General features: G+C 38.0%; 2 protein-coding genes across 2 annotated transcripts; one reads left to right on the plus strand and one right to left on the minus strand.

The window, feature by feature from the left end:
- Positions 1-6,021: 6,021 nt before the first annotated feature.
- On the minus strand, positions 6,022-8,345 carry MSS4_1 (Phosphatidylinositol-4-phosphate 5-kinase; the record flags this gene model as incomplete). The annotated part of the gene is made up of 9 exons (XM_064821214.1): positions 6,022-6,516; positions 6,576-6,820; positions 6,879-6,995; positions 7,056-7,112; positions 7,171-7,426; positions 7,483-7,630; positions 7,692-7,751; positions 7,820-8,186; positions 8,237-8,345. The coding sequence occupies 9 exons, from the start codon at positions 8,343-8,345 to the stop codon at positions 6,022-6,024; spliced, it is 1,854 nt and encodes a 617-aa protein (XP_064680900.1).
- A 3,521-nt stretch (positions 8,346-11,866) lies between these two features.
- On the plus strand, positions 11,867-13,862 carry ATC70_001824 (uncharacterized protein; the record flags this gene model as incomplete). The annotated part of the gene is made up of 8 exons (XM_064821215.1): positions 11,867-11,911; positions 11,966-12,105; positions 12,164-12,378; positions 12,440-12,813; positions 12,876-12,924; positions 13,011-13,043; positions 13,099-13,451; positions 13,515-13,862. The coding sequence occupies 8 exons, from the start codon at positions 11,867-11,869 to the stop codon at positions 13,860-13,862; spliced, it is 1,557 nt and encodes a 518-aa protein (XP_064680901.1).
- Positions 13,863-16,608: the final 2,746 nt, after the last annotated feature.

The raw sequence follows: 16,608 nt of genomic DNA on the forward strand, positions 1-16,608 counted from the left end.
GGACGATCGAAAATCGATTTTTGAAAACGTAACGTTAGAGCCTTGAGACTAGCATGTTCCTATATTAGTTTCTTGCTAAGATGACGATGATGCAACCCAAATTTGCGTAGGTAGCATGGTTGTTGAGAAATCGGTGGTTTTAGAAAATGGTTAATTTTGAATAGATGCTGCTAGTAAAACTTTTTAAATTACTATACGAATGTGAGAGGTACGTGTAGTAGAAGTTGTCGAAGATGCTTTGGTTGACTAGGGTATGTTTGATGTGTGGTCATTGAGGGCACTGTCGATGAGTAATGAGGGAAAATGTTCCAAATGACCGATTTTCAAATGGCCATACCGTCAGATTTTACTAAGTGAACGAGAGCTTCAAGCTTAATAGCTTCTGTGGAATACACCCACTATGATCTGCATTCCGACAGTTCATCCAGTCACCAGATTTAAATATAAACTGTATGTATACTGGATTAGATGTACGATGTCGATTTATACTATAACAAGATACGACTTTCAGATACGCTTGTGAAATTTGAGGCTTGATAGACTAAAATTCACGGAAAAAAAAGAATAAAAAAACAGTAATGTCAACTTGATAAAGGTATATTTTATTATCAAACTGACAGGTGTAAAGTAAACTGAAGTCTCTCTACTGGCCAGGTAGATGATCCTTCTTATATACTATAACAATGGATAAAAGTTCTATTAATTAGATTGACAAATAAGTCAACTCAGATCAACTAATGTCTAATCATGCTAAAAGACAACCCCAGCAAGCTAATCATGATTTAGCTCTGTCTGGATAAATAATTAGACTCTCATCCGAAGTACCCTGATCTATCCTTTCTATAAGGATAATTAATATCGATCTAGTAGCAAGTATCCGATAGGTACAGTCTACTTAGTCTATATTAATAGTACATATCTGAGTGTATATCGCTAAGCATACATCTTTAGCATGTATCTGGATATATGGCATGTCTATAGCATATCGTATGCATGTCTATAGCATGTCTCATATATAGTACAAGTCTGTAGTACATAAAGTATCTGTAGCTAATAGTATCATGGATATAAGCATGTGTCTTATAGCGTGGATCATGAAGTGCACATCTGAAGCAACAAGCTCATATTGCATTAATCTTGGTGCCTATCCAGATATGGTAAACATCCGTAGTCAATGTCGGAATACAAGTATAAGTCTATAGTGCCATCCATGTCCGTGGTGCCATCTATAGCCTATATCTTATATAGTATGAATCTTATAGTACTAGCGTATCTGAAGTCCATATCTTCTTATAGTATAAATCGATATCGTACATCTAATCCAGCGTACATACAGTTTATATCTAAATCTAGTAACTGGATGAACTGTCGGAATGCAGATCATAGTGGATGTATTCCACAACGCTAATACTATAAGATTCATATTATTTAAGTTATAGGTTGTAGATGGCATCATGGACAGAGATGGCCGATAGGCTTATACTTATATTCCGGCGTTGACTTCGGATGTTTGCCATATCTGGATAAGCACCAAGATTAATGCAATATGAGCTTGTTGCTTCAGATGTGCACTTCATGATCCACGCTATAAGACACATGCTTATATCCATGATACTATTAGCTACAGATACTTTATGTACTACAGACTTGTACTATATATGAGATATGCTATAGACATACGGTACATACGATATGCTATTATAGACATGCCATATATCCAGATACATGCTAAAGATGTATGCTCAGCGATATACACTCAGATATGTACTATTGATATAGACTAAGTAGACTGCACCTATCGGATACATGCTACTAGATCGATATTAATTATCCTTATAGAAAGGATAGATCAGGGTACTTCGGATGAGAGTCTAATTATTTATCCAGGCAAAGCTAAATCATGATTAGCTTGCTGGAGTTGTCTTTTAGCATGATTAGACATTAGTTGATCTAAATTGACTTATTTGCCAATCTAATTAATAGAACTTTTATCCATTGTTATAGTATATAAGAAGGATTATCTACCTAACCAGTAGAGAGACTTCAGCTTACTTTACACCTGTCAGTTTGATAATAAAACATACCTTTATCAAGTTGACTTTACTGTTTTTTTATTCTTTTTTTCCGTGAACTTTAGTCTTATAGAGCCTCAAATTCCACACTGATAATTACTAGTGGTTTTCTGATGGTCATCTCGTCCCAATTAAACGATATGTTACATTCAAATTTGTATGATATTATTGATGCTCAACATTTAAGTCATTTTAATTGAGCATTTGAAAAAGAAAATCTAAGCCTTAAAACTGAAATAAAAGTGTCCATCACTTGGAAATTGAGTTCTGTACAATGCAGAACATCTGGATCACCAGACAGAAGTATATCCCACTTACTTGTATGGTAACACAACCGACTAAGCCTTATTTTTAGGTCGAATTCTGTTCAAACCTAGCCATTTTCAAGCACGAATAACTCATGCCACAAAGCCTTCTGAGCGCTTGGAATAGGGCCACACGCCTCCTCTTGGCCACGCTTTACTTCCTGATGCTTTATCTCAATTTTTTTTGGGTCGTTGCAAATGCATGGAAATCATCATTTTTTCATGCGTATTAGCAAGGGAAAATTCTCAAAAATCAAACGATCGCGTTTTTCACTCCAAAAATGAAGACTTTTTCTATGATACATATTAGATCAAATTTATCGTAAAGATGAAATGCAACACTAGAAGCTGTTTATATGAGACTTTTATATGCTAGAATTTGACATATTCACAGAAAACCTGTTTTCGTATTTTTGGAATTTTCTCATTATTTTCGGTTTAGAAGCTGAATGAAATTAGCATCATTCGATGTGGCTTTAGATATCCAAAAATGTATTAGGAAGTTGGATGTGACAACGACAGTTTTCATTGTTAAATTCGATAAAAACGTTCAAAGGATGTCAAATCAAGTCAAGTTTGAACACGAAAATACCACTGCACAATTTCAAATTAAATGGCCGCAATTACCACTGCTATATTACAATACTGAGACTAAATCTACAGGCGGTGACGTCTGACAAGGTGACCTCTCCTTTTTCCATACCCTTATCTTTTTTCCCTTTTGCAAAACGCGTTTAGCATTAAACCATGATCGTTTTGGAAACCGTCTGGTTGATAATAACACTCTAACTTCTATAGCTCTGTTTTGCATTGTTAGAAAGACTTGATACTGCTTCTTTGAAGTGAAATATAGTAAGTACCATGCAATAAGGAGCACTAGAAGACGTAGAATTAGCACTAATTGGATTTGTCTATTAGGTTTCGATAATTTTTTTTTGACTGTTTGAAGTGGGTGCTGATTCCATTACATCTCTGCTGTTTGCTTCTTTGGTTTATTATGTCCGGTAGCTGCTTCTTTGGTCTGTATTTCTGGCGGTTGCTTCTTTAATCTTTGTCTGGTCTCTGGTGTCGTTCGTTCTTGGGTTGTTCTATGGCGCTGGTTTTGCTGCTGCCGCTGCTGCTGCTGCTGCTAATATGGTCTCTTCTGGTCTACTATATCTGGTGCATGCTCGTTCTCTGGTCTATCCGTAGTGATGATGAGTGGTAAGTAACTTCTTTGGCCTTTGTCTGCTCTCTGCTGATGGCGCTCGTTCTTTAGTTTCTCTATAGTGCTGGTGTTGCTGCTGCTGCTGCTAATATGGTCTTTTCTGGTCTACTGTATCTGATGCATGCTCGTTCTCTGGTCTATCTCTGGTGATTGCCTATTCTCTGGTCTATCTTTGGTTGTGGTAAGTGGTAAGTAGCTTTTTTTCTTCTGGTCGCAATGACGTAAAACTTCTCTGGACGTTTGTATTATTGCTTCCTTTCTCGTGATAATGCATTCGTAATGTTTGCTTTGTTGCGCTTTTTTTTCTTTTGTTGGCTGTGATATGATCAGCTCAACGGATGCCTGCAATGTTGTTGCTTCTTATGTATGAACAACAAGCATGATGTGCTACTATATATCTGTATTGCCTTTGTAATACTACTTTGTTATATGGTCGTGGATTGTTGTTTGTGTTGCCTCTGTCGCTTCACATGAAACAACATTAGTCATTATGTTGCATTACACACTTATAATACTGCTGTTGCTCCTGCAATTGTGCGTGTTTGTGTTGCTTTACATCCGACTATTATCATGCACGTTGCTCATGTATGCATTTCTGTTGCAACAACAGCGAGCTGTTCTGAACATCTTTGATGTTGTATTTGTTGTTATGCTTTTCTTTTGACTCACTTTTTTTGTGTGAGTGTTTCTTTTTTGCATACATACTACTATACGTCTATAGTACAGTAGCATGTTCTGTTCTTTCATTTCTTTCTTCTATTATGTTTCTTTGAAGCATACCTTTTTTACGTTGTGTGGGTGTGCCTATCCCTGAAGCTCAACAAGACTTTATCCGAGGCTAGGAGGTAGATAGGCCGCCTCCACTTGGTTATCGTTACTTACTTTAGTGATGGTTGAGGGTCTCAATGCCAGAATTTAAAGCTAGGTGGTGTAAGTAAGGCATGCTCTAGCACCTGGGGGAAGTTTGATGATAGCATCTGCTATATTGATATTATAGCGGCGCTTAAAATTTTGCCTCACATCAAAACAAGGGGAAACCCTCGCAAAATTTTTTTTAGGTCAGCGGAGTTTCCAAGCGATTTGATTGGCTGAGGGGTCCAAACGGCGAAGGGTTTCAACTAGTTGATTTCATGATCTGTCATTTGACATTAAACTGTGTTTACAATAAAAGGGTCTCCTAGTAAATAATTAAATTTAACTCGCTCTTATATAAAAGTAATATGAGCCTTAAGGTTGAACTGATTTGCTAACAGAACATCGATGTGCTCTTCTGAGAACCCCTTTATTGTTGAAAGCACAGGGATGTTCTCATTTGATAAGTTGTGATTCTTCCTGTTGATCAAAAGTCTTCAGCAGCTCAAGTACGTTTTGTGGGCCACAAAACACGCTTTTTATCCGTGAGATTCTAAAAAATACCCAACGTTTTATAAATAACACGAGAAAATGGCAATTTAAATGCTTTTACAACCAAGTATTATCAGCTTAATAACAATAATCAATGACAGTTACAGAGAGTAGTTTATATGAGATTTGAGGTACGAGAAGCACAAATATGGGAGAACAGACACAGAAATAAATCTAGCAACAAATTAGCTTATACACTTCGACAAGAGACAACCAAGGCAACTGAAAAACCTACTTTCTGTATGTAAATTCTTGAGATTTGCACAGTATGATAGAGTAGCCAAGTACTCAACCAACTTCAATGTTTTGTATCAGAAAAAAAGGATGATGCTTCAGTATTCAGATTTGCAAGTCTTGAAGTATCTTTTGAAAAGTTAAAATGAGTTTCTAATCTATTCTCTAACCAAGTTTTAATTGAAGTACTCTACCATCTAACAGACATATTGTTGTGTCAATTGTAAAGGAGGTTGTATTTTGGCGTGTTGTTCGTGATAGTGGAAGTTACTAGTATTAGCGTTTCAGTTTTGGATTAAGTTGTACCGACTTTCTGCGTTGGACGTTACTTCATTGATGTGATGAAGTCCGTGATGCTAATATCTCGTTTTCTTAATTCAATGTCGATGATTTATGAAAAAATATAGGTGAAACGGTTAATTTTTTGTTGAAGTTCAATATATATTATGGCAATTACATATGCTGACAGAGCTTAGCTTTGTTTGGATTGTGTTTTTACAAAGTATTTAACATCTTGAAATGTTGAATATATGTTTCAGGCAAAATCAACCTTGAAATGATGAAATACTGCTATAACTGTAAGCATTTTTTGATTGTTTTATACATGGTATTAAGTTAATGTATTAAGCGCATCTCACTACTATACCTTCACTTTCCGTGATTGCATTCATTACTCGTCAAGTAAAATATATTTCTGTGCTTTCGAACTTTTAGATGCAGTATCTGAGTTGGACATTATCAATTTTGAAGCAAGGGAAATACTAAAGCTATAGAGTGTTTATTACATAGATACCAAAAATTAAGCGCCATCAGGTTTTGTTATATAAGTGATAGGCTGCTGGTTATCATGACGAGGAATATCTGGAAGATACGATTGTCGTAACAGCGTATCATTTGGGGAAAGAGGAGTTGCTAGGTTCATTAAAGGTGGCGACACAGCAGTGACAGTAGTTGCAGTTTGAGATGACACTTCGTATTTTGAGGTATTGTTGTAATCCATCGCTGGCGATTTTTCTCCTTGGCTAAATTCATTAGCAGAGGAATACAGATGGCTGTTTTCCAGAACAATATTACTATTGTTTATGTTGTTTATGCCATTGTATGGCACCATGTTCTTGCCGCTATTGTTCAATGGAAGGTTGGTTTCAACGAAGCCTCCCTCAATGGCATCCCAGTCTACAGATAAACGCTCCTCGTGTTCATCAGCATCTTGCCCTGCATTTTGTTGATTATGGTCATTGGATCTTTTACGTTTGTGCAGGAAGAATGCAACCAAGCCTATCACTAGAATACCCTAAAAAAATGAGTCAAAAATGTGTGGGTTTGATCAACTGTATCCAAAAGATCACTTACTCCAATGGTGCCTCCTACAGCACCTCCTATTGTTGCAGAGTTAATTCCGTTCTTAACGTCAGCTAGAACAGTTACATTAGGCGAAGAGTTGGGGTCAATCATAGCTTGTTGAGTGAGATCAAGGAAGGCTAATGCTGAGGGGCTTGACACATTTAATGCAATCAATGGTGTGTTTTGAGGTCCTAAGCTGTTGTCATAGAATCCAAACAAAATATACAGTCGATTGGTGATAGCGTCTAGCACAGCTTAAGTTATATTATGTGAGATGGTGAAAATTCAATCAAACATGATACTTCACTATACCTGAATGCCCCGCTCGAGCACCGGTTGCTCCATTGGCATTAGGTAGTTTCAGAGTGGCAAATTGCGCAGTCCAGGTAAAGTTTTGTAGATTTGCAACATAGCAAAAGTCATTCATAGCTATACAAAAGAGGCGCTTGAGTGTTCAGGTGTTTAACAACCCCTTTCAACAATAAATACCTTTCACGATGTCTCCAGAAGCGCCACCATACAAGAGCACATCCTCGTTGGAAGGCACTAGATGCAATATATTGTTAGTCTTGTCATCTAAAGAACTCTGATCCCGATACGTTACAGAGTGTTGCTGTATGGCCCATTCTACCGATAGGGACAGCTGAACCTGTAAACATCTGTGTGCCCCAGAACATATTTGATGTGTTAAAGGTCGTTACTTGACTGAATGAAGTCGTTGCCAAATTAAAATTGATCAGATCACGCACATAACCACCAAAGTAGAATATTGTAGTAGTACGAGGGTGGAATACAGCTGCGTGGCTAGATCCTATCAATCCTTTTTGAAAGTTGCCCAAGGGTCTCAGTTTGCTCCAAGACTGAATGCAACTGTAAGTACATACATGTTATCCTGAGAGCTTCTATTCATCCTTACATCGTAACCAATGATGGTCTCACTATAAGTAACGGCCTCGTAATATCCAATAGCAGAATCATTGAAGTTGCTATCTGTCAAAAAGAAGTTGACGAAGGTTTCGTTGGTATAAGAGTCGGTGTAGCGGATGATGTTTTGATTGCTAAAACTGTGGTATAGATCACTGTGTGTGAGTGTAGCGTGCGTTGGTGCTGATAGCTTCTACTTACGTCTCCTCGCCGCCATAGAGATAGTACTTTCCATTTACATCCACAGCACTGCCCTGGTATCTGTATCATGGTCAGTTATTAATTAAGTTTGTACTCTTTTAGATGTAGAGTAAAACTGATATCCTTACATTTGTCTTGTACCACCGAAACCAGCATCCGTGTAATCAGCAGCCGGGGTAGACCAAGAGTTGTCAGACGCTGTGTAAATGATTGTTTGATTCCTCAATTTGTACTGAGACAATCCGCCATGGATGAATAGACTGCTACCGTCAAACGATACGGCTGAAAATGCCCGTTCCCTTGCCTCCAAAGCAATGTTGCTGTTTGCTGCTGTGTGTGTAATGTTTTCCCATGTATTGCTGGCTGTAGCATTGAAGTCCATGATATCCAGTCGCATCAATGTTGCATCCCATTCGTAGTCTTGCTGATTCGTCTTGATAACTCCGCCATGACAGTAAATCCTTCTGTTGCCATTAGTCGATAGCAACCCGCAGCCTAGAAACAAGGTGAGTGTAAAATCAAGCTAATTAATGGGCCTGATCTACTTGGATATCTTCGAAAGCTTGGATTAGGCACTACACTCTGTGCAAAGATAATGGAAGCTAGGAAAGAAACTACTGCCCACAGCGAGATAGCGCGCTGATTTTTGTTCATTTCAGTTACAATTGCAAGTGAAAAAGAAATGTAACAATAAACAAGCAATTCATGAATTTTTATATGGATCATATTACTCTATTACTGTCAGTGTAACTCATGAACAGACACTACAAAAGCCACGTCTGGGTGAATCAAGATATTAACCTCAAATGATCTCATCTTAACCTTGTACACATTTGTAAACAGCCCAATTTTACAATGTATTTGTCGCCTTGCTTTAGACATTTAAAATCTTAACTCAAGATTCATGGTTTGTGTTAATGGCTAACATTCCTATACTCATGATAGAGATAAGAATTATGGGAAACTGCGAGATGGCGAAGCCCATTCAGGTTACACAGTGATGTGCTAGACAAACCGAAACAAGCATTTTGCTTACTACTAGACAGGTCGTACGTACATTGATGTCTAATTTTAGCTTCTGATCAATTGCAGCCCATGGAGTGATGTCTACTGTATATCCAGAGTTATGCGCTTTTTGCTTCAGTGTATGGAGAGTACCTGAACAGTGCTAAAGCTGTGATTTCAAGGGTGTATAGGCGTCTTTCTTGCTCAAGACCATCCTGAGCCAATGGAAAGATATTTTTTGTAGTTAGGTCAGTTGCGTTGATCTTGTTGATTTATCCGATTTGTGTCTTCTGCCGCGTCGACCTTTCAGGATAGGCGATATAATCATAGCGAAGTGAATCCTCTGCGGAAGCATTTGCGTCTATTCTTAATTTAAGGTCAATTGCTGACAAGTAGCTGCGTGGTGCGATCTTGACTTCTAACGGGAATGTGGCTGTAGCCTTCAATACTTCTACAAGAGATACAAAAGAATGCAGACCTGATATTATTGCAACGTTTATCTTGCAGGATAAGGCTGCATTAACGTTCTCCAATTCGGCTGTCATTAAGGCAAGCAATTTTATGAACTAATATGTAGTTATGACTGAATGCCATCATAGATGGGATAGATTTCTGTATCATATCGTATTAACTCGCTCGCTTCACAATAGGCTTGGATGGCATATTCTGGGTCAATGGCAATATAAAGCTTCTCGTCGATTGAATACTTTGCTTTCATTCGGTAAAAAAGGGGTTGTCAAAATCAAATTATAGTCTTGCTCTATTGATGAGACTTCGACGCAAAAATCTTCTTTAACCTGGTGTAATTAAGAGTTGTATGCACCGTAAGGAGTTATAATCAAACGATCTCACTTGCTGAAGACCTCTTGGTACTTTTCCAACTTGAAAGTGTTGTACTCCAATATAGTAGACTACTGCATCATTAAATGTACACGCAATTGCTTGTTATACAATTCTGAACTGATTGCTTTCTGGGGTTGACTCTATATGAATTATCAGCTTATTGAGTTTGCTTTCTCCAACCATTTGTATAAAAATTTGCCAGTTACGAGTAGACATGGTATCTTGTAGTTTTCCAATACTGCGATGGTTCTCAAAGATGCCAATGGCAGTTACTGAATTTACATCGCGCATTTTTTCAATAAGTTTGTTTTACAAAATTTTATTGTACACAACGCTGTGTACAAGGAATAATTATACTCTTCCTCTGTATTTTCGCTGGGAGGAGAGAAAAATAGAAACCACGTCAAGAAGAGATGATTGTTAAGTATCACCAAGAGGTGAGCTTCGTTGGCATCCCTGTGTAGACACAAACTCATATATTTACGGTGGCCAATCATGCAGTGGCACCAATTCTGCAAATTCAGGTATACCCTCACAGTGTGAGCATTGCAGCGTATATGCTAAAAATACCATGGATTCCGCATGTACATGATACTGCACACAGATGTCTTGTCTTAATGCCTGCAAAGCGACAATATAATGCAATGCAAATCTTCTCCAACTTTGTCAAATTCATCAAACAATTGGTTCAATCAACTTCAAAATGCGTGCCTTCTTCACCTTCATCATTGCTGTTACCTTTGTCCTCTCTGCTAATGTCGCGGCCCTGGGCAAGAAAGCTGTCTCTGCTCCTGTCTAACTCTGTATTGACGATATCAGCTCTGTTGCTGCTCATCTAGCAATTGTCAAAGCTGATGTAAGTGCCATGTTATATCTTAAAGTGCTGTTTCCCTAACATACAACCTACACATATTTCAGGCTGATAGTTTCGCCAGATCCGCTAGCTACTTGGGCGCTTTAGCTGCCTACAACAAGGTACAAGTTCTCGACCCGTCTTAAGAAGGCTGGTACTGACTGCCGTGCACGCTGGTACTGTTGGTGCTGTCACTGCCGAATAAGATGATGCTGTTATCGCTACTGTCAGCATGCTTGCTCATCAAGCAACTGATGCTGTGTTTTCCATCACTACCAAGAAGCCCAGTTTGATACCATTTTTTTAACTACTGCTTTGGTCACCCAAATCAGCAACTCCTTTACCTATGCCTTGACCGCTTATGGTATTTAAATGGTGCTATATTAGGAACCAATTTTGTATCATTATGAGATGATGAATTTATTTCTTGTTTAAATGTACTTGGTTCTAGCTTTACCTCTCATATTTCTTGTGTTTGATATAAATGATCAATACTTAGATGCATGCTTAACCGTCGTCGTAAGAGCCAAGCAAAAGGAGAGATGAATGGTATTGTTCTTGATTTGGATATTCCTGCTGAAATTTACGACAATATGGGGCAAAAAGCAATCGTAAAACTTTTTTGCTGGTGATATATTTGATGCTGATGGAAATGGCAGTCTGATATGGTGGTATGACACAATTGAAAATGAGTACTATATCCATTATCACAATGAAGCAGTCGATATGTAAGTGTGTTCTTTGGTGCAAGCATCAAATTTCTTTTCAGGTAGAATACTTGGAAACATTACCACACCAGCTAGAGATCATCTACATTACCAAAGCATTTGATAAGCCTTTTTCTGTTATCTCAATTGCGTAAATAATATCAAATGGTACAAATTAACTAGATCTGCTCTTCTCATATTGCAGAAAAAGATAAAGATAGCAATTCCACTTTCTCGGATTACTCTCGTTGTGGTACACTGCTGTCATCAAAAAGAGCTGTTGATTCACACGAGATCAACGCTTTGATACAAAAATAAATATTTACTCCACATCTCCATGCCACTATTATATGTTGAATCAATCGGGCCTATCTATGATTGGTATTTTATCAAGAAGAACTAAACATTTTTCACGTATGACGGAGCGTTTTTAGTATTTTGCTTTTGGCATACAACAACCCACGTCTATAAAAGATGTCCTTGAGCATCTCTTTTGGAAATAATCTTTGTCATCCAAGGTTACACGCAGGACATATAAAGAAGGTATATTAGCCAAAAAGGGCAATTTTCATACAGTGAACTTATGCCATGGACATTTTACGATTAGATACGAAAACTTGAGATATGCGAGGTTGAAACTTTATAGTTTATTCTACTGTGTGTATGTGAGTTTTTATCATATTACGGTATGTAATGTGAGATAGGAAAGTGGGAAACCACATATAAAAAGACTACTCTCTCTTTCTTTCACAAACTATACACAAAAAATGGTTGAGCACGATACAGCAATAGCTGAAAATAGCACTCAGATTGTAAATATACCATCTAAGCATTCAAATTACAATAGCTTAAATTTTATATCATAGAAAAATGAAAAAGACGGTCAATTAGACATCCAACATGTAGAATCCAGCAATCTTGACTATGATGCTCAACGTTTACATGATTTGGGCTACAAGCAAGAGTTCAAACGTGAGATTAGTCTGCTTGTTCAGACGGGCTTCAGGTAAAGAGACATTAGCAGTACATCACTCATCATGGTATATTAACAAAGCTTTTATCAGTATGGCCACTATGGGTGTGCTACCCAACTGGATGGTTGGTTTCGGTGGCAGTATGGTAGCAGGAGGTCCATCATCATTGTTTTGGGGCTGGATTGTTGTGGTGCCATTTGTATTATGTATAGCATTCTCAATGGCTGAGGTCATTTCTGCCTATCCGCTGGCCGGAGGCGTGTATTCTTGGTCATTTTTATTAAGCAACAAGAAATGGAGTCCATGTGAGCCTATTGCATACAAGTTGAAGTATATGTAGCGTTTGTACTGAAACACTTCCTGTAGTCATGGCATGGATCACTGGGTACGTCTATTGTATTGGCCTTGTTACAGCAAATATTACTCTTGCTTGGTCGAGTGTTGACTTCATATATGGAATTGCAAACGTTCTAAATGTCGCCCAAATTACCTCTAAAGGAGCCTATGTTGGGCTATATTGTGGCATTTTTGTTTTCGCTACATGTTGTAACTGGTTTGGCATGAAGTTTAGTTCCATCATGAACAAATTCATCGTCTTTTGGACCCTTATCGGAACACTGATTATTGTTTGCTGTGTGCCCGCAATGGCACCCACTCATCGCAGCGCAAAATGGGTCTTTCTTGAATTCCTGAATAAAACTGGCTATGACAACAAGGGAATGGCATTTCTGCTCGGATTGGTAAGTCTTGATGTGCTTGATTGTATAGAGATAGAACACTGAAACTTGCTCAACATTATTAGCTTCAAAGTGGCTGGACATTAGATAAGTATTCACGCAATTTACATGGCGGTCCATTGACAAATACAAAAGCATAAAAGGCTAACATTTCTTTTTGTTTCTACTGGGTTACGAATGTGGTGCTCAAATTGTTGAAGGAACCAAGAGAGCAGATGTTACAGCTCCTCGTGGTAGGTGGCAATGATAGCACAATCAACGCTTATATATTCTAATTTTACCTTGTAGGCATTATCATTTGTATTCTCAGTGCAGTTGTTCAAGGCTTTGCTCTCATTCTCATCACACTATTCTCTATCCAAGATGTTGAGGCCATTATTGAGTCTAGCATGCCTATTGCAACTTTCTTCACTCAAACTACAAATGACAAACTCTGCGTATTCTTCTTGGTCATTATGCTTGTCGCTCAATTATCTTCTCTTTGCAATTCAATGCTGGCAACAGTTCATATCTTTTGGGCTCTCAGCAGAGATGGCTGTTTTCCCTACTCTAAGGTTTGGTATAAGCTGAATCCCAAGACAAACGTCCCCACCAACGCGTTGATCTTGCAATTAGCCATTTCAATTATTCTCATTATGCCCGTAAGTATCATTATTGATGTATTGATTATCTACATGAGACTGATTTGACTGATGCATGCTCAGAGTTTTGGATCCGAAGTCTACTGGCAAGCTATCATGAGTGCTGCTGTTATTTCCATCAATGTCTCTTACGGTCTGCCGCTATTGTGTCGCCTCATTTGGGTGCGTCGTGACATGCCCAAGGGCCCTTTCAGCTTGGGCAAACTAAGCATCCCACTCAACATTATCAGTTGCATCTGGGTAGGTTTCTTTGGTGTCATCCTTTGTATTCCATCCGTCTCTCCTGTTACTCCTGAAACTATGAACTGGGCATCTGTCATGATTTGTGGAATCATGGGATTCTCAGTCATTTTCTGGTTTGTTTCTGGTCGTAAATCATACAAAGGACCCATTGAAACTGCTGATGAATGATCTTGCCCTTCATTCAAGGTGTATTTTTGATGCACTTATTGTAATTATATCCCATACCACTCGTCTTTCTTATATTATACATTATCCTGAAGAAATAAATTCGTATTATAGTTTGTGAGCACATATGCAAATCCTTTATAGTTGAACTGTGTTTACTAACTAGCATCCGCAGAAATAAGATTTTGAGACAAAAGCAGATAAAAGGGAATTAGGCTGAGCGATACTAATTATTAGCATGCAGTTCCCTCCTTGTGAGTTTTCAAAAGCATCGTTTTCATCCTTGTTCACAATGGCCAGCCAACGGCCGCCGCCAAAATCAACTTAAATTTCGTCTGACAATGTGTGTTCTAATTTGCTTTTTCGACAAGATTTGACCTATTTTGCCGTATTCGACTACTAGCCGATCTATCTCGCTATGCTCAATGTCGGCGTCGCCCTGCGAGCTTTCGCCGAAGACATTTTAAATCAAATATAGTATAATTTTGGTGTATATCAGAGCCAGGAGGAGGAGGAGGAGGAGGAGAGGAGATATCTCCCTCAGCACCCTTTTTGCTTACACTGATATCAAACGAAGCCTATTATTGGGATAATGCGATAGAAAATTCAAGTTTCATGCAGCAATTGTACACCACAATATCCAGTTTATGATAGTATAATTGTCATACCATTCACTGTTGCTGATGCTCTTAATAAGATGGCGATATAAAGCTGGCCATGCGCAAATATAGAAGTTGTGTAAAATCTACAGCGACTTTTTTGAGATATTGTCATTGCAAAAGACGCCTTCATGAGGCAAATCAGCCCAAAAAAAGTATTTGCGCTAATCAATTACCCTTTCAGTTCCATGATCCCCATTTAATCAGCATTGCAATCATCATTGTCATCAACAGAAAGGCATTTAGGTTAACCAGCAGCAATGCCACCGGCTAAAATCAATTCAAATTCAGTCTATTTTTTTCTCTCAAGATTGGACAGATTTTGTGCTTTATCGACTTCTTTAATCTATTCTCTAAGATTCGACTATATACACTATGATAATCACCCTACGCTTCCTAATACATTCTTGAAGTACTTTTCAAGGCGCTTCCAATGGTGCTAATTGTAATAAGTGTTTTGACTGAAACTATTGAGCAATTTAATAAAATATGAAATGAGGTTTTTAGCGAAAATAGACATATTTTGAATATGAAAACCTCATTTAAGTGGTTTCAGAGGTTGCTTTGGATTGAGAGAAATATTTTGAATCAATATATACCATAACAAAAGTCTTCATTTTCAAGGTGAAAAATGCGATCGTTTGATTTTCGATGAAAACCATGAGGTACCCCTCATGGCTTTTGTTCGATTTTTGACATGTTTTTTGGGTCCCCAAAAAAGCTGAGCAAAGATGTCCGCAAGTGAATGCTAGATGAGAGCAATTGCTTGGTGCTATTCTGGCGGTCTAAACCCGCTTCTAAAGCGAGAAATCACGGCTCAAATGCACTCTGGTATTGCTGTATTTTGCAGTAAAATTACATTGCAACTATGCTGTGCACCCATATATAATTTGTTACAATCAATACATACATAGAGTACCCCAAAAGAGTCGGACCCACAGCTATGAAAGGCTCACATGATAGTGGAAAGTTAAGAAACGTACTCCAGTAGGCTAACTGGTTTAGTCTACAGTCCTTAAACGAAATAAATGAGATAAAAGAGGGCTGTCAGCAGCAAGCTGCTGTCGTGCACGTTGATTCTCATTTAAGCAAAGGTTGAGAACCACCTGTAGCGCAGAGGCGCTCATATAATAAAACACCTGCCCACCTCCAGATCACAAATGACAGTTCTCATTGAGCTTTGTTTGTAAACCTGGATTCCTTTGCCTTTATACATGTACATGCGAAATGTGTAATCCAGTAAATTTCTGACTTGCCTCAAAAAATAATTTAATGATAGAGCTTGTAATAATGAACATCATAAGGCTACCAGCATGAATATCTCTGTACAGAGCTGATCTGAACCACATTATTGGGATAATGTTTACTTGAAAGTTAGTTTAACAGAGCTCTTTCAGATGACTACTATGCAGACAATCAATTCCTTTAGACTATCGTAGCGGTGGTAACTGTGCAATTTAACTGATTTATGGTGTTTTTTAAAAAATTAAATGCTGCTATCGTGATTCGGCACCTGTCAGAATACTATGTATATCTTTAATTAATACAAGAACGCTTGGTAAAAGTTTATTTTTATTGAGATAATTTGACAGCTTGAATCCAGCATTAATTTAATAGTTAGAGGGCCAAGCTATAGCCTATAAAAGCAGCAAATGCTGTAGCATGACAATATGGTCAGAAATCAACAACCCTACGAGACCATATATGGAATTCACTAGAGAGCTGTATTAAATATTGTGCTCGGTGGAAAATTTTATTCTTTCAGCAAGCTAATTAAAAGATCTATTTATACTTTACAAAAGAAGTTTGAGTCTGTTCCCAAGGCACTATAAGTATGTGCATGTAGTGTTCTAAATATGAGTTTTCTATAGATATACAGTATCTATATGAGAGATTGCAGACTGCTACGCATCACTGCCCCCAAATAAATACATCTAGCAAGTTTGGCCAAGGATTTACATCACATCTGTACGACTTTTTGGCTCCTAAACTACCTAGCCGTATCTTTAAATGAATACATGACGCCGTTTGGTATGTCTGCTGCTACCAGGTCCAACAAAAAACAGGAAATATACAAACAACTTGCAAGA

This window comes from Mucor velutinosus, assembly GCF_035048745.1.
Source record: "Mucor velutinosus strain NIH1002 chromosome Unknown tig00000093, whole genome shotgun sequence".
NCBI lineage: Eukaryota > Fungi > Mucoromycota > Mucoromycetes > Mucorales > Mucoraceae > Mucor > Mucor velutinosus.